This window comes from Mobula birostris, chromosome 3 (assembly GCF_030028105.1).
Source record: "Mobula birostris isolate sMobBir1 chromosome 3, sMobBir1.hap1, whole genome shotgun sequence".
NCBI lineage: Eukaryota > Metazoa > Chordata > Chondrichthyes > Myliobatiformes > Myliobatidae > Mobula > Mobula birostris.
This window is the reverse complement of record NC_092372.1, coordinates 95,598,750-95,621,737: the sequence shown is the minus strand read 5'-3', so window position 1 is coordinate 95,621,737 and position 22,988 is coordinate 95,598,750. Positions and strand designations below refer to the sequence as shown.

Below are 22,988 nucleotides of genomic sequence, written 5' to 3'. Positions count from 1 at the left end.
GAGGCATTGATTGTGTGGATAGTCAGAGGCTTTATCCCAGAGCTGAAATGGCTAGAATGAGAGGGCACAGTTTTAAGGTGCTTGGAAGTAGGTACAGAGGAGATGTCAGGGGTAAGATTTTTTTTACATAGAGAGTGGTGAGTGCATGGAATGGGCTGCCGGCTACGGTGGTGGAGGCGGATACAATAGGGTTTTTTAAGAGACTCCTGGACAGGTACATGGAGCTCAGGAAAATAGAGGGCTTTGGGTAACCCGAGGTAATTTTTCAGCCTTGTGGGCTGAAAGGCCTGTATTTTGCTGTAGGTTTTCTTTTTTTTTTGTAATTTATTTTTTATTGAAGTTCATCATCAAACAAAACTTTCCATAAGATGTATTTCAGATACTGTACATATATATCATAGAGTCATATTTGTCACAAATCTCCACATAATATTTATCTGAGGTATACACTCATAGAAAGGAGAGGAAAGAAAGAACAATCAAAAGAAGAAAACTATGTACAAAGTAGAGAGTGATTTTTTTTTTACAACATATTCATTGACTTGTGAGAATAAATTCAGGCCTATGAGGTGTTATGTAATTAAACCATTTTTCCCAGTGTGAATCAAATTGTTCCAACTTATGATTAACAGATGCTGTTATCTTCTCCATTTTGTAAATGTCCATTGTAATTTTCATCCATACGTTTAAAGTTGGGCTCTCCTGTGATAACTATTTCCTGGTAAGGGTCTTTTTACCAGCCACCAGCATTATATTCATTACATATTTATCTCTTTTCAACCATTCTTGAGGTACATACCCAAAATATATGGTCTTACTTTCTAAGGGTATTTCACATTTAAAGATGTCTTGTAGGGCATTGTGTATCCCACTCCAATAGTCTTTGATATCAGGGCATTCCCAGAAAATATGATAATGGTTTGCATTTTGATTTCCACAATTTCTCCAGCAAACAGGGGGGTTACTATCATAATGGGATTTCTGAGAGGGTGTAATAAAATATCTTATCAAGTTTTCCACCCAATCTCCCTCCATTTCTGTGAACTGGTACACTTCCATTGATATCTCCATAATATTGTCCATTCTTTCTCAGATATTATTATCCCTCCTTCCTTCTCCCATTTTGTTTTAATGTATGAAGTCGAATGTGTTTTAAGATTTGACAGACCCTTATACACGCTTGAAATTATTCTACTACCATTGTCTGAATTATATGCTTTTCTAAATAGCTCTATCAAACATGTACTTGCCTTGGTTACATTTTTAACCGTGCTATTAATATACTGTCGCATCTGTAAATAATGATAAGAGTCTTGTTTTTCTAATAAGTGTTTCTCATTGAGCATTTCAAAACTGAACAGTGTTCCTTCTTTCATTATATTGCCAAATAGCTGTTATTCCTTTAGCTGTCCAGTCCTTAAATCTAGCATCCGGTTTGTTCGGCGTAAAATCCAAGTCATACGCACACCATTTAAGAATTGCAGTGTCCCTCTCTAGTTTATATTCTTTTATAATAGTTTTCCATATTTTAAGAATCCATTTCACCCATAGGTTATCAATAATATTTATGTAACTTTGTAGGTGTGCTGTCGGTTTTCTGTGTTTCTATGTTATCTTTTCTCATCCACTGAAGGCATTGACTCATGCTCAGTTATGGCCTCATGTATCCTAGCTATTTCTCTTAGCTCATGTGGAGATACTTCTTAAGAGATCCAGATAAAGATCGTGTTGGCAACCTGTTCACCTATGGATTGCAAGCTTAGCCGCCTTCCAATTTGTCCTCTCCTCAACGTAATGCCTTTTCATCCATGAGAATAAGTTTCACATAATCGGTGTGGCACATTTCTATGTTAGATAAATGGCTCAACTCCAATGAAATCGTTTGAATTAAAACAATAATTTCTGTGCTAATAGCTATTGTCCAGCATTCAGTTCTAAAGTTGTTTATACTAGTCTAAAGTATTTGTTATTAGATTTCAAGAGGCTCACAGATTCTTAACCTGTATATTGTATTCTTTATAGGCAAATTGACTGGAATTCTGCGCCATACCAGCAGGGACTGTTCTTGTTTTAGATTTCCAGTTATCACAGATAATCCTTTTTTACATATAATCTTTGGATATATTCTTCTTTGTTGAAATATTGCATGAAATCTAATATTTTTTCTATTGCACTTATAGGTGATTTGCATGGCAAATTGGATGATTTATTTTTAATATTCTACAAGGTATGAGTTTTGAAAGCTCATTGTTAGTGTACTAAATGCATGCCTAATGTTTTAGAAAACAGCACCATCTTATCTGTTACTATTATTAAACCAAGCTTATTTTAATGGCTTCTATCTGTGCTTTAACTTTTTCTTCTTCAATATTCAATTTTAGGTGTACTTAGAATTTACAACCCTATAACAGAATTTAAACCTGATGCAATTCTCAACTACAACACTGTACCTTAGAAATAACTTTATTTGCTTATAATCTGGATTAAATTACATTGGGTTTTTCAAAGTTTTTTTTCTCTCAATGTAAATGGCGTGCACTTACTACTCAGTACTCCAAAGGATTTTGTATTAGGATAATGGAAATGATATAGTGATGTCCGATCACAAATCCAATTGAAAATATGATACGCAGAGCACAGAAATGGATGCTCTGCCGGTCGTATCCAATCTGATCTTTTTCCCCATTTACATTAATCCCATTTGCCTGAAAAGTCTTATACCTGTGCTCGCCTACTTAAAAAGGTTTGTCTAAGTACCTTTTACACATAGTAAGTATATCTGATACCATAACCTCCTCTGTGAGCACATTCCACATATCAACCAATCCCAGTGTGAGAAATAAACTTACCCTCAGATTCACTTTAAAACTCCTATCTCACCTTAAAGCCACACCTTTTGATATCCATGCCATGGGAAAATTACTTTGAATATCCACCCTTTCTTGCCAGGAAATGGAGAGGAGGCTTGGCCCAAAAGCAGAGCAGCTGAGACGATTTAGCGGTAAATGATATTTTACTGATAAACTGCAAAATAATCAGCCACAAGAGGCTGCAAAACAACTGAGAACAGATACTTGACACGACAAGGCAATAAGGTAACTGAAGGCTAGGAGCCTGGTTGAGGCTGGCTGGTTCAGTGGGTGAACGAAGGGCTGTAGAGGGGAGCTGGGTTTAAATAGGCTGCAGGTGATGAGTTGGAAACAAGTGGCAGGTGACTCCCGTTAGCTGGTTGGAGACTGAGAGGTGCCTGCCTGTGCAGTCTCCCAACGGCCAACGATGATCCCGATAGACCCAGTGTAACCCCTTAGTGAGCTGTGGATCTAAGATAAAACTGGACGGCATCCAACACCTGACCTGTAGGCCATACCATTCCCAGTTGGCCAGGTATTGCACACCCTGCCCCTCAACTGGCGAAACATTTACACTGGACCACCTTCTTCAGTTCTAGAAGTGCAGACTCTGGTGGGTTGAGAGGTCCATAGACAACGGGCTCGAGGAGGGACATGTGGAAAGTAGGTGTGATCCCGAGGGTCGGTGACAGCTGGAGTCCGTAAGTGACTAGGTCGATGCGATGGGTAAAGGGACCAATGAACCGAGGCAAGAGCACAGGGGTAGATCATGGGTGGATAGGCAGACACGGTCCCCAGGCCAGAGTAGTCTGGCTGGGCACTGACAGCAGTAGGTGCAGTTGCCAGCTAGGTTGGCCCTCAATGCCTTCTTTCAAACTTTCCAGCATTAGCAAACCAGGGACCTCCACCGTTGGCTCTTCCATGGGGAACAACATCAGTTGGTAGCCATGAAGCACTTCAAAGGGTGACATACCTGTGGCAGAGGAGGTGCGTATGTTGTGGGACAGGTCGGCCCAGAGCAGATAGTGGAAGGGTTAGAGGCAGCAAAGCACGCAGAAAGTTCTCCACTTGCTGATTGGTTCTTTCTGGTTGACCATTGGTCTATGGATGATAGCCAGAGGACAAACTCACTGAGATGCAGAGGAGAGAGCAGAAGGCTTGCCAGAAGATGGAGACAAATTGTGGGACTCGGTCCGACACAATGTCCAAGCAAACTACATGCTGGAGATCGAGTTCTGCCATCCCAGTGGATGATGGTAGTTTGAGGAAGGCAGTGAAGTGGGCCGCCTTGGAGAACCAATCTACCAAAATCATGATCATCACGGCCCCATCGGATTGGTGGCAAACTTGTGATGAAATGCATGCTGATGTGGGACCCCAGGCATCGGGGGACTGGTAGGGACCAGAGATCTGCTGGCTGGAGGAGTTCAACAGGGCACAGCTGAGGGCAGGAAGCAGTGAACTGACATACATCTGCAATCATGGTGGGCTTTGCAGAAAATCCGGAGTCCACCCTGCACCTGGATGGCTGGAGAGGGTTGAGGAGTGGGCCCACTGGGATGCCTGGCCACCAGAGTGTACATGCTGATGTCAACTGTGTTGGCTGGAGCCGGCTTGTGCTGTAGGGCCTGTCGAATCCGGTTCTCAAGATCCCGAACAATCAGGGCTAGGATCTGCAAGAATGGAATGATGTGGTGAGGGTCGATCTCCATTCCAACTGGGTCGAACTATCATGACAGGGCGCCCGCCTTAGCGTTCTTGGAGCCAGGTCGGTAGGAGAAGGTGAAGTTGAATTGCTTGAAGAAGATGGCTCGGCGAGCCTGACGTGAGTTGAGTTGGTGGGTCAGTTGTATGGATATGAGGTTCTGGTTGTCAGTCCAGATCTAGAATGGCTAATTGTTTCCCATCAGCCAATGTCTCTAGTCCCTCAATCTCCATTTAATGGTGACTAGCTCCCTATCTCCTACTTCATAACGGTACTCCATAGACTTGAACTTGAGCAAGAAGGCAGCACAAGAGTCTGGCTCTCGCTGGGAGGGGATGAATCTGTCAGATATGTCCACCTCTACCACAAAAGGTCTGGAGGGGTTCAGATGGCGGAGATTGAGAGCGATGGTGAAGTTCTTCAAAAGCATGGTCTGCAGCAGCCGAGTAGGTTGTCCGTGAGGTAGGTGATTTGGTGAGGGAGGTGAGAGGAGCAGCCATTTTGGCTGTAGTTCCAGATGAAGCTGTAGTAGAAGTTGGAGAAAGACTGCAGTTGTTTGAGGGAGCATGGAGAGAGAACAGAAGAGATTCACCAAGATCTTCTCTGGATCAGTTTTCTTTAAATATGCGGAGAGATTGGCCTGTTAGCTGGTCAGACCCAGTCAACAACCTTGCACACTTATTCTGGATCCATGGTTGTGCCTTGGGGTGAAAGGACATAACCCAGGAAGGTAATGACTGGGGTGTGGAACTGGCGTTTCTCTAACTTGCAGTACAGCCGGTTTTCGAGGAGATGCTGAAGGACTGAATGGATGTGACAGAAATGGTCTTGGAGAAGAAGAGGATGTCGTCGAGGCAGACGAACACATACCTGTGTTTATTATCAATGTCGTACTTCAACTCATTATTCTGGCTGAAATTTTCCACCATCATCTGCCTGTCCTTCCTCACGGTTTCACTATACATAGCATCTGTGTGTTTGTCCATCGTCAACATCGATGAGGACCTCGACACCATTATGATGGTGTTGAGACTAGCACGTGATTTGGATTTAAATGAGGGAGAGTTGCACAGCGTCAGCCTCACTCTCTCTTCCCAATTCCCATCTGGATCCAGTGGCAAGACAGAGTCAAGACGGCTGGAGATGGGACTAGGTGCAGTGGATAATCAGGACGTCTTCTGTGTCTTGTCCTGCTCTACATGTTCCACAACGCTTGCAGAGACCGCCTTCTTGACCATTGGACCTTCCATTGATCTCGTCTGCTCAATCCGCCGGAGTCTGTCTTCACATGCTGGGATAGACACAGCATCGACTTGTGCACCAACTGCCCCATCCTCGGCCCTATCCCTCCGGTTCCCAGCTAGTTCATTACACAACACCCACAATGTGTTGTTGGCATTTTCAGGAAACTGTGGACTTGGACTCTTTAGCTTTTTTTATCCCTCAACATTCCTCAGAGCCCATTCAATTGCTGTATATGTTCTACTCCTATTTGATTTCCCAAAACACATCACTTTGCACTTGCTGGGATTAGATTCCATTTGCAGTTGTTAATCTGACTCATAAAGTTGCTATTTGGACATCAACAAAGTCTTAATCTTGCTTGTGAGTGTTTCTGCTCTTACATCCGTCACTAGTCTTTGGCTAAAAGACTCAAAATGTAGTCACAGCTTTCCCACAAAGGTATACATTGTATTGACTTTCCACTTACTGCAAACTAACATGATACATGATACAGACCCTCAACTCCAGAGGTCAATGTATGTAGTTACAGTGTAAAGCAAGGCCATTTTCACTGGTGAAAATACTACTCACTGATTGCTGGACAGAGAAAGAGACGACATTACGCTCTGTTTTTGAATGGAAGGATTTCCTGAAGTTCAGCTTGTAGAGCCACCTGGGCCCTGAGTTACTTGAAACGTGCTGGTCTCATTCTGATGCCCAGGGAGCCGTAACACAGAACCACACAGGTCAGTGTTTTTCCTAGGTGGTAAGGAAATTCTCAGTGCATGGTTGGTTTATTTGAAGGTCAAGGTTGACTTGGAAGCTGTCTCTGAGGAGTCCAAGGCTGTCTGTCTGCCAGCTTGCCCAATGACACTCTTAAAAGAATCAACATGTCACAAGGCAAGTGCAGCTGTAAGCACCGCTGTTGCCTGTCTTCTAATATTCTGTGTGGGGGGGGGGTTGTTTTCTGGAGTCTGCAAGGCAGAAGTGTGATAAAGTGACCTGTTTTCTCGTGATAAATATGTAGAATTGGCCCTGAGGTGCTTCATGTTAGATCTGAAATGGTTAAACAAACTATCTCCTGTTTCTGCAGTGGCTTTAGTCGTTGAATCTGCTCCCACTCAACCACCTGCCCAACTACCCTGCTTCCCGGCTCTATGGGGCTGCTGTACATCCTTGACCATCCGGGTATTTAGTGCTCAGAAATTATACTTTGGTCCGTCGTTTACACCCAGCCACAACATAACTGCTTGCTCCTGCTGTCCTTTGACATTGCCGCAGCAAACAGCACAATCCCAAGCCTGCACATCTTGACATAACCCTCCACCCCTGGAACCACCCGTCATCCAGGTTTCAGCCGACTGCAGATGATCAGCTCAGAATGCACCCTTCCATTCACACTTCCCTCGTCTACCACGTGCAGGGTCAATCAAATCCATGCTAGAGCTTGCCAAGGTGACCAGAGTGCCTGGAGTATGGTTAAGGCACTGGGAGGCATTGCACATTCATCTGTTCATTTTAAACTAGTCAGTAAGGAGTGCAGCACAAGAGCTTAGGAGCAGGAGACCCAGATTCCCATCTAAGTTAGACCCATCTTCCCACACTCAGCCTATCTCCAGCCAGCCATCACCTGGAGCCTGCCCTACCATGTCAAACTCCTCATGAGACCATAAGGTTAGCTCTCATTCTTTTACCTTCCAGACAATATGGTATTGTAGCCCTTTAATAATCTTATAATCACATTTGGAATCAGAGTAGTTGGAGTGAGCTTTCTTTTTAACTGATACTTCTTCAGACCATTGAACAGATGACCAAGGAAGGGAAGCTGTTATCAGATAGTGTGTGAAGTGGCCCATATTGATTTAAAGAAACTGAAAATCAGCAGAGTTATGATTTTCACCCATTTAACCATGTTGAAATTATCCAGTTACGTGACAAATAGGTTATATGTTGCTGCACTAATCACTGTTTATGTAATTTAAAACATTTCTCATTACTAAACTGATTTTTTTTCCATTAACCAGAATGGGCTTCCATCTCCAGAGAAGGTGTATGTCTTTAATGGAGACTATGTTGACAGAGGGAAGCATTCTATTGAGGTTCTCCTGATCCTGTTTGCATTTCTACTTGTCTATCCAAAAGGAATCTATTTAAACAGAGGCAACCATGAGGATCATATCATCAACTTAAGGTGCACACTCAGCAAAATCCATTCATTATTTATGTTGGGTGCCTGCATTGTGTTTTCAATGAATCTGTTGATCCTACAGAGCAGTAAGACTGCAGTGCCTGTGGGACCACTAGAGCTTCAGGAGGGCTATGTGGGATCAACCAGAATCCCCGCTCCTGATCACCATCTAGTGGGCACCTTTGGACCAATACCTATCAGTAACAAGGGGTGAGGAGAATTGAGCTATTAGTGGAACTTTGTATGTACCTTATCAAGGCATAATCTGTCAAAGGATAAATAATAATTACTTGAATAAAGTACAAAAGACAACACTGGACAACAATTTGTCTTCTAAAGTGTTGCTTCCTCAGAATTTTTCTTTTTTTTTGTAATTTATTTTTTATTGAAATTCATTAGCAAACAAAACTTTCCATAAGATGTATTTCAGATACTGTACATGTATATCATAGAGTCATATTTGTCACAAATCTCCACATAATACTTATCGGTGGTACACACTTATAGAAAGGAGAGGAAAGAAAGAACAATCAAAAGAAGCAAACTATGTACTATAGGGAGTGATCTTTTTTTACAACATATTCATTGACTTGTGAGAATAAAATCAGGCCTATGAGGTGTTATGTAGTTAAACCATTTTTCCCAGTGTGAATCAAATTGTTCCAATTTTCATTTGTTTTAATAGACCGCTTGAAGCTGAACACAAATATAATTTCAGACTACTTGTATCACATAGGAATTTGAAGAAACAAGAAATTAATTTATATTGGATTATTATTATTGCATAACAGTGCTGACATTTTGCAATATTTCAACTAAGCTAAAACTGTTTTGTTGATGATTTTTGTTTGTACTCAGTGTCTGAGTGTCCAACGATAATCAGACAGCACTGAAGGATTCCAGTTGCCCTGATACCGTTTCTCCATGACTGCAATGTCCTGGTGAAACCGTTCACCGTGTTCATCACTGACAGCACCAAGATTTGCAGGGAAGAAGTCTAAAAATGTGAGGAGCCCCAGCTCTGTCTTGGTGGCCAATCTTACTTCCAAAGTAGGCTCATAGATTTCCTTAATAAGAGGAGCCATGCTCCGTCTTTGAGATTTAAATGTATACTTGCCACAAATATAACAGGAAGTATTGCAGCTGTTGCAACATTGGTGAGACATTTTGCTATCACAATACAATCCTGAAAATACAATTACTTTATTATGAGTACACACATGTGCTATACGTGTAGAGCATGCGCATCAACGTGATTGCAAATCGCTGTACATGTAAACGCAATGCATAGAACAGTGTGTGTGAGATGCTTTTATAGTCTTTCTAAAACCTGTCCTGTCATGCAGTACCTGCCCTGCCTGAGCACATCCAGGCATGCCTGGACAAAATAGAAAACTTTTCCGCTTACTTTGTGGGCAACATGTTAATTGACTTGAATCATGAATTGAAATAACAAATACAGGAGATAACAAAAAAGGAATCATGATAAGGAAATTTCATGATGATTTTCATGACCAGCAACCCAAAATCCATATGATACATCCAAAAGTATTCAGGATGCAAAATCTCTGTTGTCCAGTGAACTATACAGCAAGGAATCAATCACTTAAACTCATAAAAACTGGCAGTGAAAAGATGAACTCTGTTGTTACATCAGAGGTGCTAGATTTTCTTAGTTCTTTTCCAGCAGACTTCGTACTCATACTGTTATAGTGGGTGGAATATTGGAAAAATAGGGCCTTCTGCCCTTCAAGGCCGGTGCTAGCAATAACCATTTAACAGAGTGAAAATCAGCCACCGATGAAGAGTCTCGACCTGAAACATTGACCATCCGTTTCCCTCTACAAAAGCTGCCTGATTGGCTGAGTTTCTCTTGCAGTTTTTTGTCACAATCTCTAGCCAGCTCCAATTTCCCTGACACTTTTGGCCCTGCAACGAAACCAGTCACACATCATCCTCCTTTACAAACTTGAGGTCACCCTAAACATCATTGCATGGGTCCTAACTTGTACCAGTCCATTGTCACCCCTGTGTTCACTGGCATTCAATGGTGTCTGGTTGAACACTGCACATTTGAATGTACTCATCAAATCACCATCTTGTGGGCACCAGGGTTTTATTCAAATCACAACACAACCTTGATCCTTCCTCCACTTTGCAATCTTTTCCAGCCCTGTCACTGTCCAAAACTTCTCAATTCCTCCAATTCTGATTCCTTGCCAATCACAGCTTTTAAGCACCTCAATAGTCTCCTAGCCTTCAGCTGCCAATACATAAATTCTGCTGCTCCTTCCTAAACTTTTCTGCATTTCTCTTTTTAGAATCTCCTTAAAACTTTCTTCTCTGGCCAAGCATTTGGTCATCTGGCCAAATTTTCTTTATGTCACAATGCCAAACTTTATTATAGTCATGATTTAGTTATAGTTATGCTTTACTATATTAAAGGAATTTTATTTGTACTGTAGGGTAAACTAAAGGATGGTTTGGTGTTGTTACTGATATCAGCTTTAAAATAATTAATAAAGCCAGAATCTATTTTTGCAGTAGAGTTTCAACCTTCTACACAATATAGTTCTACAGCACATCTTTGTCCAAAATATAAAATATCTTCAAGATCTCTCAGGATGATAATGTACTTCCTAACTCCTACACAGATAGCCTGACTCCAGTTTTACAGTTTGTTTAAAACTGCATTCAAATCCCAGCATTAGCAATATCATAGTTATCTCCTTTAGTCAAGAACTTTTAAACCAGAGAAAATGATTGTTGCTGTTACCATCCAAGTTAGCCAAATGTATCAAAGTTCCACATAACTTGTTATCCAGGTAATTTAGATTGAATGTCTATATTCTGTCCTTGCAATTAACAAGAAAACTTTGGCCTGCCTTCAATAGATTTTTAGGACAATAAGGGAACCGGGAGATATGGAGTTAGTGTACTGGGATAAAGTATCATCCATAGTTCTACTGAGCATATAACAGAGCAGACAAAATGAGGCTGTGCCTTCGACTTCCGCTTCTTACATTCTTGTGTTACCTAAAACTGCACGTAATTCTCTGGGTGTAATCCAATAAGATTGAAAAGGTGCAGAGAAAGTTTGTAAGAATCTTGCCAGAACTTGATGTTATAGGTCTGAGTTATAGGGAGAGGTTAAACAGGTTAAGGCTTTATTCCCTAGAGCTGGAAAAATGAGGGAAGATTTGTTAGAGATATAGAAAATTATGAGGGGTATAGATAGGGTCAATGTAAGCAGGCTTTTTCCATTGTGGTTGGGTGAGACTAGAACTAGACATCATGAATAAAGGGTGAAAGGTGAAATGTTTAAGGGAACATGAGAGAGATCTTCACTCAGAAGATTGTGAGAGTGTGGAATGACTGCAGCGGAAGTAGCAAATACAGGGTTGATTTCAACATTTAAAAGAAATTCAGATAGGTACATAGATGAGAGAGACATGGAGGGCTATGGTCTGGGTACAGTCGATAGGACTAGGCTGATTAATAGTTCAGCACGACTAGATGGGCCGAAGGTCCTGTTTGTGCTGTAGTGTTCTATGACCTAGACTCTTATCAATGAGTCTTATCGAACAATTTTTATTTCTTGAAATCTAATTCATTCAGTTATCACTGTATTTCACTATTCCAGGTATGGATTCACAAAGGAAGTGATGCAAAAATACCAGGTGAACATTTGAGTTATCTCTGTGACTTTCCTGAAAACATTGATAAAGTTATCTTTGTTTATTTGAATACTATTTGCTTAGGATTTTTATATTTGTTTTAGGTGCATGGAAGTAGAATATTGAAATTACTGCAGAGCGTATTCAGTTGGTTGCCATTAGCCGCTGTCATAGATGAAAAGGTTTTGATAATACATGGAGGTATTTCAGAAACAACAGATTTGAACTTCTTGGGCAAAATTGACAGACATAAGGTACAGTCTGACCTTTAACGTAACATTAAATGTTTGAGGTATTAAAGAACAGCATATCATTTTGTTTTGAAAAGAATACTTTATTATTTTCTTTAAATTGGCATTATTTTATTTAAATATACTGTAAAGTTTCAGTTGATCAACAAAGCTTTCCTTCTTCATGTGCCTAGAAAATCTTCCAGGCTTCAAATGTTCTGGATCTTTGTTCTCCTCCAGCTCTGACCTCCTATACATCCTCAGATTTAAGAACTCTGCCACCGGCAGTAGTGTGTCCTGAGCTGATTTGGTTCCAGGTTCCAGAATTCCACATCCAAACTTCTTAAAGCTCTCTCTGCTCCAAATATATTCCTTAGAACCTATCAATTTCTTTAGCCAGAGGATGACAAATCAGTGGAGTTCATTGTCAACAGGGCTGAGGAGGCCATATCATTGGATGCTTTCAAAGCAGAAGTTGCTATGTTCTTGACTAGTTAGGGGGTTAAGGGTTACGGGGAGAAGGCAGAAGAATGGGGTTGAGAAACAATTTAAAAAAGCCATTTGAAAATGGTGGAATCAGCTTCTCTATTTTCTGGTCTTAAGTTTCTAGTTGTTGGAATTAACATCTTACTTTGTGGTTGTTGCGAAAAAGCTTTTATGTTATTGGTATCACTTTTACTAAATTCTATAAATATAAATTGTTGTTATTGAAACAAGGCTCATTAAATGCAATGAAAGCAGATGGATAGAAGAATGGTTCTTTCTAACAACAAACTTGTCCACTGTGATAGTATGTTTCAACCTTGAGGCCACCTGAAAGGAGGAGAATCGAATGGAACAAACACGTCTCAGATCAGGAGCAACACTTTGGTGAGAACAGTGAGCACCATGTGAAGCCCAAGCGAACTCCAAGGAATAACTCCATTTCTGACAGCCTTAGTCTTCATGCTCGCACAGACAACAATCTGAGGAGGAAGAGTTCCAGCGCAATATATGCCGAGAGAAAAGAAATCACTAAAAGAGTGCAACGTTCAGCTGAAGAGGAATTAGAAAAATGCCGAAGACAAGTGGGTTTCAGCAATCTGTATGAAGATCCTAAATCTGTAACACTACCAGATTCAGATTCTGACTCAGATGAGCATGAAAGGAAGCAGGTAAGTTCCACTATATTAAATGCTTGTCAATATACTTCAGTCATAAAGTAGCATGGGCAAAGGTTGGATTGCATCACTGCAAAGTGAGAAAACTGTATGAAGTAGAGAGGTGATTATTTCCTTACCTCAAAGGCATTCAAGAGTAATAAAAAAGCAGATACCAAGACAGTGAATCAAATGGGTTGTGAAGTCTCCTTCTTTGAACCAGCCTTGCAATGTTTAGAGATGGGGTTGGGGGGAGGGGGAAGCTTAATGGTTGAATATTCATTGTGGTCACATTTGGGTGTAAATGTGGGTGTACTTGCTTGAAACATCCAGCTACTGGAAGGAGAAATCGATATTCATGACATCAGGTTGGAGGCTACCCAAATGGAATATAAGGTGTCGCTCCTCAACTCTGAGGCTGGCCTCATCGTGGCACAAGAGGTGGGTATGGACTGACATTTTGGAATGAGAATGGAAATCAGAATTAAAATGTTGGGCCACCAGGAAGTTCCACTTTTGGTGACAAAACGGTCCCCTAATTTACGACGGGTCTCACCAATGTAGAGGAGGCGGCATTGGGAGCACCGGACACAATAGATCACCCTAGCAGATTCGCAGGTGAAGTGTTGATTCACGTGGAAGGACTGTTTGGGGCACTGAATGGAGGTGAGGGAGGAGATGACTGGGCAGGTGGAGCACTTTGGCCACTTTTTGGGATAAGTGCCAGGAGGGAGATTAGTGTGGAGGGATGAATGGAGAAGGGAATAATGGAGACAGTGATCGTTGAAAGTGGGGGGGGGGGGGGGCGGGAAGATGAAGATTTGTTTGATGGTGGGTACCCTTCAGAGGCGCCGGAAGTTGTGGAGAATGATATGTTGGATGTGGAGGCTCATACTGTGGTAGGCAAGGACAAGAGGAACTCTATCATTGTTAGGGTGGTGGAAAGATGGGGTGAGCGCGGATGTTCGGGAAATGGAGAAGATGTGTGTGAGAGCAGACAGTGAATGTTTGGAAATCTAAAATTTGCTCATTTCTACTGACACACTCATGCAGAAGAAAAAAATAAACATCTAAAACACATTTATATAAAAAATCCAGGGTGTCTATGACCTTTACCAAGTACCGTATCTCAATTCCAGAACTATTCCAACTGGTGTTAGGGTGGAAGCACATTAAACAGATTGGAGACATTTGCAACATAGTCTCTTCTACCACTTGGTGAAATGCTTTGAACTGATGACATAAAGTCTAACATTGTAACCACTTCAATGATACAGTACCATTCAAAGAGTGCTTGCTTTATCTTTAAACTTGCTATTCTGTTTCATGTTTTCAATGACAACTGTTTTTCTAACTCCTAACATCATGAACAATAACTATTCATTTGTAGCTTTTAGAATAACATATGCTATTATATGCTGATAATCTGCGTTTAAAAGGATTTTATGGATCTTGTTAGCAGGGTCAACATTAATTGCCCTTTTATATCTGCCCTTCAGAAGGTGCTGGTTAGCCATGTTCTCACATCACTGCATTCTTTCAGGTGAAGGTACAATTGGGAGTACTGGGACCTTCAGGATTTAGATCTCTGATGAGGAAGGCCAGTGGAGAGGAATCCACAAGCGGTGGTGATCCTGTAGATGTAAATGTAGTCTGCAATTCTACTATCATCAGCCAAGCAGTCACCGTATCTCATTGGGAGCAGACTGTGTAAAACTGCCTGTGGATGTATGCGATTTCTTGAAGTAGCTTGCATAAGACAGCTATTGCTGAAAAGAGGGATTGTAGAATTGGTCCTGAATTATGGGAGTCCAGGTGATGGACCAAATGGCTTCTCAGGATTTGTGGTTATTGTTTACATGCATTAATGTTTTCCAAAAGTCAACCCAAATAATTGCTCACATACAACAAAAGATTCTGCTGTTGCTGGAAATCCAGAGCAACACGCACAACATGCTGGAGGAACTCAGCAAGTCAGGCAGCCTCTAAGGAAAGGAATAAACAGTCAGGATTGAAAAGCAAGGAAGAAGCCAGAATAAGAAAGTGGGGTAGTGGAGCAGGTGAAAGGTGAAAGCAGATGTGGGGGAAGGTGGATGTGTGGGGAGGTGGGATGAGGTGGGAGAGGGAGATAGGTGGAAGAGCTAAAGGATTGCTGTCTGTTATTTCTCATTCCTACTTGTTCTTACTACTTTGAACCATGACAGACCCCACGTTGACAGTGCTCCAGTAGACGTGTCAAGTCGTCAATCCTGGGATCCGGATTTAAAGGATATTAAAAGAGGTTGTGAATAACAACGGATTTAACAGCTCATTTAGAAATTGTAAACGTTCTTTCTTTCTTCTTGAGATTGTGGACATTTTATGGAGTGACCCGATGCATCAGGAAGGCTGCATTGCAAACTCTGTCAGAGGAGGCGGGTGCTACTTCGGACCCGATGTGACAGAGAAGATCCTGCAAAAGCACAATTTGCAACTCTTGATCAGGTCCCATGAGTGCAAACAAGAGGGCTACGAGTACTGCCACAACCAAAAGGTATGAATACACATCCGTTCAGCCCAGTGAAAGGAACACCACTGCCACCCCAGCTCAAAGTGAGTCCAGTCCTACTTGCAACACCACAGTCCCACCAGTTTGAACTTGACCACTTATAATATCAGCAGCTAATGAGCTTCTGCACATGACATTGGGGCACTGTGCAAAATAAATGGTAACAAACATATTAATGAAAAATTAGAGACTGGTTTTATGTGTGACTTTATAAAATTACTTATGTTTCCAACATATTCTCACAAATAATGGGAAGTGTGTTTTTTTCTTTAGCATGCATTGTTCTAAATGTAACACTGCAAATGCCTGGTTCACAGAGCTGAGAGAAATGGCTGTTGCTTTCTCACAGTTCCAGAGACCCAAGCTCAACACTGACCGATGGAAGTTTGCACATTCTCTCTGTGACCATGGGGGTTCCCTCGGGTACCCTGGCTTCCTCCTAAAGATGTGCTGGTTAATTGGTTAATCAGAAATATGACAGCCCCCATGTTGTGGGATGCTGCAGTCAGTGAGTGCCTGCTTATCATATGAGGTGATCTTCCCTAGTGCCACTTGCCCATTGAGATGGGCACTTGGGCACAATCCAGGCATAGCTGAGAAACAGCTTGGCCAAACTACTCCAATGATGAATGTGCTTTGTTTCTAAGACAGTCAGTTCATAGATGACATTGTCAATTTGATATCAATGCAGGTCTTGACCATATTTTCTGCTTCGAATTATTATGAAATTGGCAGCAACCGAGGAGCTTATGTGAAGCTTGGGCCTGACCTCGTTCCCCACCTCGTACAATACCAGGTCAATCAAAGCACTCCCAAGCTAACCTTGAGGCAAAGGTGGGTAAAATAAATGCAGCAGTAATCTCTGCACGATGAAGGTCAGACTGTATGTTACAGACAGACCTGCTGCTCCACCTCTCTAAAGTCCACCCACCACTATGACAAGGACATTGCAACATTGCAGCAGAATACACCGAGACAGAGGTTGGAACCAAGTCTGCCTTTGTAATGGGGGCAGCAAGTCTTAAATGGTAAATGGCTGAAACAGGACTGTGTGCTCTCCTTTTTCTTACATTCCACTTCAGGTGGGAGATACAGGGGTGATGGGATGGCAGAGCAAGGCAGTCACCAAGAAGACAAGTTGGCATTGCAGTGAACGTAGGTGCTCTGTGGAATGGTCACTTTCCCATTACCTTCCATCATTCATCAAAGAAAATCACATTAGAAATAAAGACACTGGTTGTGATTTTTTTCTTGCCAATGGGTTTTTCTCACAGTTATAAACAACTGGGAATTAACTGTCAATACTGACTGCTCAACACTTTGTATAAAAGGATAGGGCATGCATGTCTAGCCTTCCCAATTGTACCTGAAAATTGCAGGATTTAACTTGCATATCCAGCAGCCTTTCACGTTTCTGGCTAACAAGTGTCTCTTTCACTTATAAATGTACTTCAGGTGGACTCTAGTAATTAATGGGAAAGACCCAACATGTTATCCCTAGCACTTCCCTTCTCACTCAACCACCACCAAAATCAACAGATTTTGGAGCACTGAGGAAGGAAAGGGATACAGGATCAGGTGGGAAACTGGATTTTGAGAACGGTATCAGTCACAAACTTAGTAAAGGGTGGAGCAGCTGTATGCACAGTCCTTTGTTTTCATAATCTCAATATTTTCCAAGATTCAATTTCCCCTTTGACCTCAATACTGCAAAGCTTGTTAATCTCAAATGTACACCATTTTAGGCTTGGAGATCAAAGCTACATATAGTTCTCTAGCTGTAGTGGCATGCATAATTCCTTCCTTTATTTCTGCTTGCCGTCAGGCCAACATGCCACTTATCATCCAAAGCTGCAGCTGAATAGTAACTGCCCACATTTTACGTAAGAGTTGTGAATATTTCTTGTTCATATTGCCAAAGTAGTCATTCATAGTTATCACTTGTCAAGAGGCACCACAAACTGTAAGATGAACAAATTACCCCCAACAGGTAATGTTGCAACTTACTTACTTCCTGCCTGTAATGCCTACTGGTGTTTAGGGAAATGTTGGTCCTCCATCTCTGCAACACACACAAAATACTGGAGGAACTCAGCAGGTCAGGCAACATCTATGAAAGAGAGTAAATATTCGATGTTTCAGACCAAGACCCTTCATGAGTCCTGATAAGGGTCTCGGCCCGAAACATCGACTGTTTACCCTTTTCCATAGATGCTGCCTGGCCTGCTGAGTTTCTCCAGAAATTTGTACATGCTGCTTGGATTTCCAGCATCTGTAGATTTTCTTGTGTTTGTCCTCCATCTCTGTCCGATCGAAACCAATTTTGGTCTTGGTGGCTTCCTTCATTGTGCCAGTAGCTTCCTTGCTGTTTTCACTACTGACAGCCATGCAAGTCCAGGTTGGAGACTCAGGAATACTGTTGCACTCAGATGTAGAAGGATTCTTCATTGCTGTTTCCATAACAGTTTTCTTTGTCCAGTCAGAGTTGTTATCCTTGAGCTGAACCCCCTAACCTGAAGGACCAATGGACCACTCTTAGTCTGGCCTATACCCTTTGACCTGTCTGGCATGGGTGACCCTAGCCAAAGCATAAACCCCTGATTCCAGCCAGCATTGCTCTCCTGGTCATTGTGGCACACAGACCTCCAAACCACAAAATGGCTGTGGTCTTCTTGGAGGCAGTTGCAAAGCCAGACAGAAATTGCAGGAAGCCAAAGTAAAATATTATACTTAATACTTTATTGTCACCAAACAATTGGTACTAGAATGTACAATCATCACAGCGATATTTAGATCTGCGCTTCACACTCCCTGGATTACAAATATTAAATATTAAAGATATTAAAAATAGTTAAAATTAGTAAATATTAAAAATTTAAATTATAACTCATAAATAGAAAATAGAGAAATGGGAAGTAAGGTAGTGCAAAAAAAAACCGAGAGGGAGGTCTGGATATTTAGAGGGTATGGCCAAGATCCGGGTCAGGATCCATTCAGCAGTCTTATCACAGTTGGAAAGAAGCTGTTCCCAAATCTGGTCATATGAGTCTTCAAGCTCCTGAACCTTCTCCCAGAGGGAAGAGGGACGAAAAGTGTGCTGACTGGGTGGGTCATGTCCTTGATTATCCTGGCAGCACTGCTCCGACAGCGTGCGGTGTAAAGTGAGTCCAAGGATGGAAGATTGGTTTGTGTGATGTGCTGCGCCGTGTTCACGATCTTCTGCAGCTTCTTCCGGTCTTGGACAGGACAACTCCCATTCCAGGCTGTGGTGCACCCTAGAAGAATGCTTTCTACGGTGCTTCTATAAAAATTAGTGAGGGTTTTAGGGAACAGGCCAAATTTCTTTAGTTTTCTCAGGAAGTAAAGGCACTGGTGGGCCTTCTCGGCATTGAACTCTGCTTGGTTGGACCAAGTCAGGTCATTTGTGATATTGACCCCTAGGAACTTAAAGCTTTTGACCTGTTCCACTTGCACACCACCGATGTAAATTGGGTCATGCGGTCCGCTACTCCTTTTGAAGTCAACAACCAATTCCTTCATCTTGCTGATGTTGAGAGATAGGTTATTGTCTTCACACCGTGCCATCAGGTTCTTAATTTCCTCGCTGTACTCAAACTCATCATGACCCGAGATACGGCCTACAATTGTTATTATGTTGGTTTTCCAAGGATCCTAATGCATTCTGAGTAACGTGACACTCAAAACTTAGTCAAACTAAATAATACAAGCTCATCTCACAGTATTGTATTGCAACTCTAGAACAATGGGTCTAATCGCAGACCAGGGTAATAAAGGCTAAGATCTTCAGAATAAAGTCCTCAAGTTATAAGAGGAAATTTGGGAATGCTGTACAACAATTAAATCAGAATCAGATTTATTATCATGGTTTTGGATGAGGTGAAACTTGTTTTGCAGCAACAGTACAATGCAAAGACATAAAATCTATAACAAATTACAAAAAATAAATAGAGCTAAAGAAAGGAATAAAGTATTCATGGGCCATTCAGAAACCTGATGGTGGAGGGGAAGAAGCTATTCTGAATTGGTGAGTGTGGGTCTTCAGGTTCATATAACTCCTACCCAATGGTAGTATGAGAAGAGAGCATATTCAAGCTGTTTTACTCCCACCTTATCCTAAAGTTGCTGGGCTTCTAATTACACCCTTCTTCATAACTGCTGTGTCACAAGAGAGTGCAGGTGCTGGCATCTGGAGCAACACACACTAAAAGCTGGCGGAATTCAGGCAACATCTATGGATGGAAAATGAACACTTGCTGTTTCAGCCCAAAACCCTTCATCAGGCTGAAAAGGAAGAGGGAAGATGCTAGTATGGTCTGATAGAAAATTATTGACCTGAAATATTAAGTTTCTCTCTGAGATGCTGTATGACTGCTGAATAGTTTCAGCTGTTTCTGCTTCAAAGATTGTGAGTACTCACTCTGTATTATTTTTCATTTTGTTTTACTGGACGTGCAAACGTATCTTGATCCGTAATTTGGTATGACTTTTGTTATAAACCCAGAGTGAGCACGATTGAGAGGTCAGCACTGGGAGCTCTGCGAGAGAAAATTTTTGCCCACAAATCGGATCTCATCAGTGCTTTTAAGCATTATGACGAGGATAAAACAGGTAAGCTCACAAAGGTCCAGTTGCAGATTTTAAAAAAAAATTATTTCTGATAAGTTGAAATTTTTATGGCCAAATGATTGATTGTATAATTCAGTACTGAGCACATTTTATTTATTAAACAGCCAACTTTCTGCTGACTCTCACTGCAATAGAAATCAAATCTGTATAGCACTGTTAAGCTCTGCCAAAAGCAAAGCAGTTATGTAATCTAAGTTTTCCATAGATGCTGCCTGATCTACTGAGTTCCTCCAGCATTTTGTGCTGTTGCATAAGTTATACAGGGGTTATCTTAACTAGATTTTTTTCACAAGCATTAAGCATAATTACTCAGTACACAAGGATGTTTTAAAAAGTGAATTTCCAGGCTCCAGATTATTTGTATATGTCAGAAAGTATGTTCTAGAATCTGATTTTTGTGATTAATCCAATGTTTTCATTCCATTTAAAAGAATTACTTTGACCTGATGAAAAATCGAGTGGGGGAGGGGGCTGATGCTCTTTCCTGAGGCAGGTGGGGGGGGAGGGTTGATATTTTTGCTGAGGCAGATGGGGGAGGGGTGATGTTTTTGCTGAGGCAGATGGGGGAGGGTTGATGTTTTTGCTGAGGCAGATGGGGGGAGGGTTGATGTTTTTGCTGAGGCAGATGGGGGGAGGGTTGATGTTTTTGTTGAGGCAGATGGGGGCGGGGTGATGTTTTTGCTGATGCTTGTGCATGGGAAGGGGGAAGAGGGACTTAGGGGCTCTAACGTTTTCCTGCCATTCACTCTTTGGAGTTTTCTTGTGTTTCGTGGATGTCTGCAGAGAGTAAGAATTTCAGGTTGTATACTGTATTCATTCTCTGATATTGAATTGGACCATTGAACCATTGAAATAATAACAACACCTAACCCAAAAGCTTCAAGCACAGATGTTATCATCGTACGTGAAGTATGCATACAGCTTCAAGGATAAAGAGTCTGTGCTGTAGATAATGCATTGTCCTTTATGTTCCATCCTCCACAGATTGTAGGCATAAACTAAATTAGTACAGATAATGTAGCGAGAATCCCCTACAGGAATAATAGTGTCAGCTATTGCACCCATCACCTCAATTTAAAAACTAAATGTCTTATAAAGTTGGCACAAAATATCTCACCAAGTATTGTTTTCTAACACATAGGTAAAATATCCCTGAATGACTGGGCAAATGCTCTTGAATCCATTTTGGGTCTGGGTCTGCCTTGGCGTGTCTTGCGATCCCAACTTGTGCCTAGTGCTCCCAATGGTCTTCTGAATTTTTATTTATGGTTTGATGACCTTGCCCAGGAGAAACCCATTGTGCAGGTAAGAAAAATGTATTGCACATTCTGCTTTCACTATGCATGAAAACATTCTTAAGATGAAATAACTTTATGTAGTGGTTATTAAGTCATGAGGACATTATCTTGACATAATAGATGAAGTTAGAAAACAGGAACTCATATATTAGTAAATATAACATGAAATGAGATGAATGACCAAGTGGCCTACTTTTGTTGGAAATGGCTGTTGATATTGCAAAACCAAAAAAATCAACATTAAGTTATTGTCATCTGGGTTGGTACCAGCGCAATGCTGAGGGAGGGCTGCATCATTAGCAAGGACGTCATTTGATTGAGATCAGTACATTTTCCAAAGGGTAACAAAAAGCTGCATCAGATTTTAAGGCAGTAAGAACAAAGCAGTGACAAGAATCAGAATTGCTGAGGTTCGGTCTGGATGAGCAAAAGCAGTGTTAGTGGAGTTGTAGAGTTAAACCAATTCAGTCCTCAGAGGATACACAGCTGGTGGATTTTATGGAAGTTGACAAGTATGAGACCGCAAAGAATGAAAATTTTAATTGACCAGCTAGACAATTTAACTTGTAATAGCTGCTGATCACCAGGCAGAATCTTAAAGAAAAAAACCTCTATTTTCTGCAGCACGTACAACCCAGTCTGCTGGAAATGCTTTACAAAAGCATGTCTGAACTGGAAACTATTTTTCGAATTATTGACAGTGACAACTCTGGTAAGTTTTAGAAGAAAAGATCCATCTCTTTCCGAGACTACAGTATTTAGGAAAAAATTTGCGCCTCAGATGCATGCCCAGCAAAACCCTAGAATTATTACTGTGTAGTTGGCAAAGGGATTAATGATAGGATGATCAGTACAACTATTTCAAAGAACACTAAAGAATTGAGTGCAAATGTACAAAATTACTTGTTAATCTATTGCTAGCTAGATCCTCAACTTGTGAAACTGTAATGTCCAAGGATACACAGTGTATCGGAAGGATAGGAAGATAGGCAGAGGGGGAGGCGTGGCTTTATTGGTAAGAAACGATATTAAATCATTAGAAAGAGGTGACATAGGATCGGAAGGTGCAGAATCTTTATGGGTTGAGCTAAGAAATCGCAGGGGTAAAAGGACCCTGATGGCAGTTATATACAGGCCTCCAAACAGCTGCAGGGATGTGGACTACAAATTACAACCGGAAATAGAAAAGGCTTGTCAGAAGGGCAGTACTGTATTATGATAATTGTGGGGAATTTTAACATGTGAGTGGATTGGGAAAATCAGGTCGGCACTGGATCTTGAGAGAGAATCTACCTTCAACTAAAATTATACAGATAACTAACTAATCAATGTCATTCTCAAAATAAGGTGCAATTGATATAATCAGTATTAATAGATCAAAAGGTAAAAAAATGCACACCAGCAAGATGTTGTAGACATTTTGGGGAGGTGGGATGGGTGGAGAAGTAGAAGACGATGATAAAATTAAAAATATAACTCGAAT

The 22,988-nt window shown here is 41.3% G+C and overlaps 1 protein-coding gene across 3 annotated transcripts in view; it reads left to right on the top strand.

Moving 5' to 3' along the window:
* Window positions 1-22,988, top strand: part of LOC140195182 (serine/threonine-protein phosphatase with EF-hands 2-like) — a 58,727-nt gene that overhangs the window by 32,540 nt on the left and 3,199 nt on the right. For all 3 annotated transcript variants that reach the window (XM_072253082.1, XM_072253080.1, XM_072253083.1), the window contains 10 exons: window positions 2,181-2,227; window positions 7,803-7,969; window positions 11,610-11,646; window positions 11,748-11,897; window positions 12,665-13,027; window positions 15,360-15,545; window positions 16,252-16,394; window positions 20,083-20,189; window positions 21,349-21,512; window positions 22,130-22,217. In XM_072253082.1, coding sequence (XP_072109183.1) covers window positions 2,181-2,227; window positions 7,803-7,969; window positions 11,610-11,646; window positions 11,748-11,897; window positions 12,665-13,027; window positions 15,360-15,545; window positions 16,252-16,394; window positions 20,083-20,189; window positions 21,349-21,512; window positions 22,130-22,217 — 1,452 coding nt within the window. The remainder of the gene's footprint in view (window positions 1-2,180; window positions 2,228-7,802; window positions 7,970-11,609; window positions 11,647-11,747; window positions 11,898-12,664; window positions 13,028-15,359; window positions 15,546-16,251; window positions 16,395-20,082; window positions 20,190-21,348; window positions 21,513-22,129; window positions 22,218-22,988) is intronic.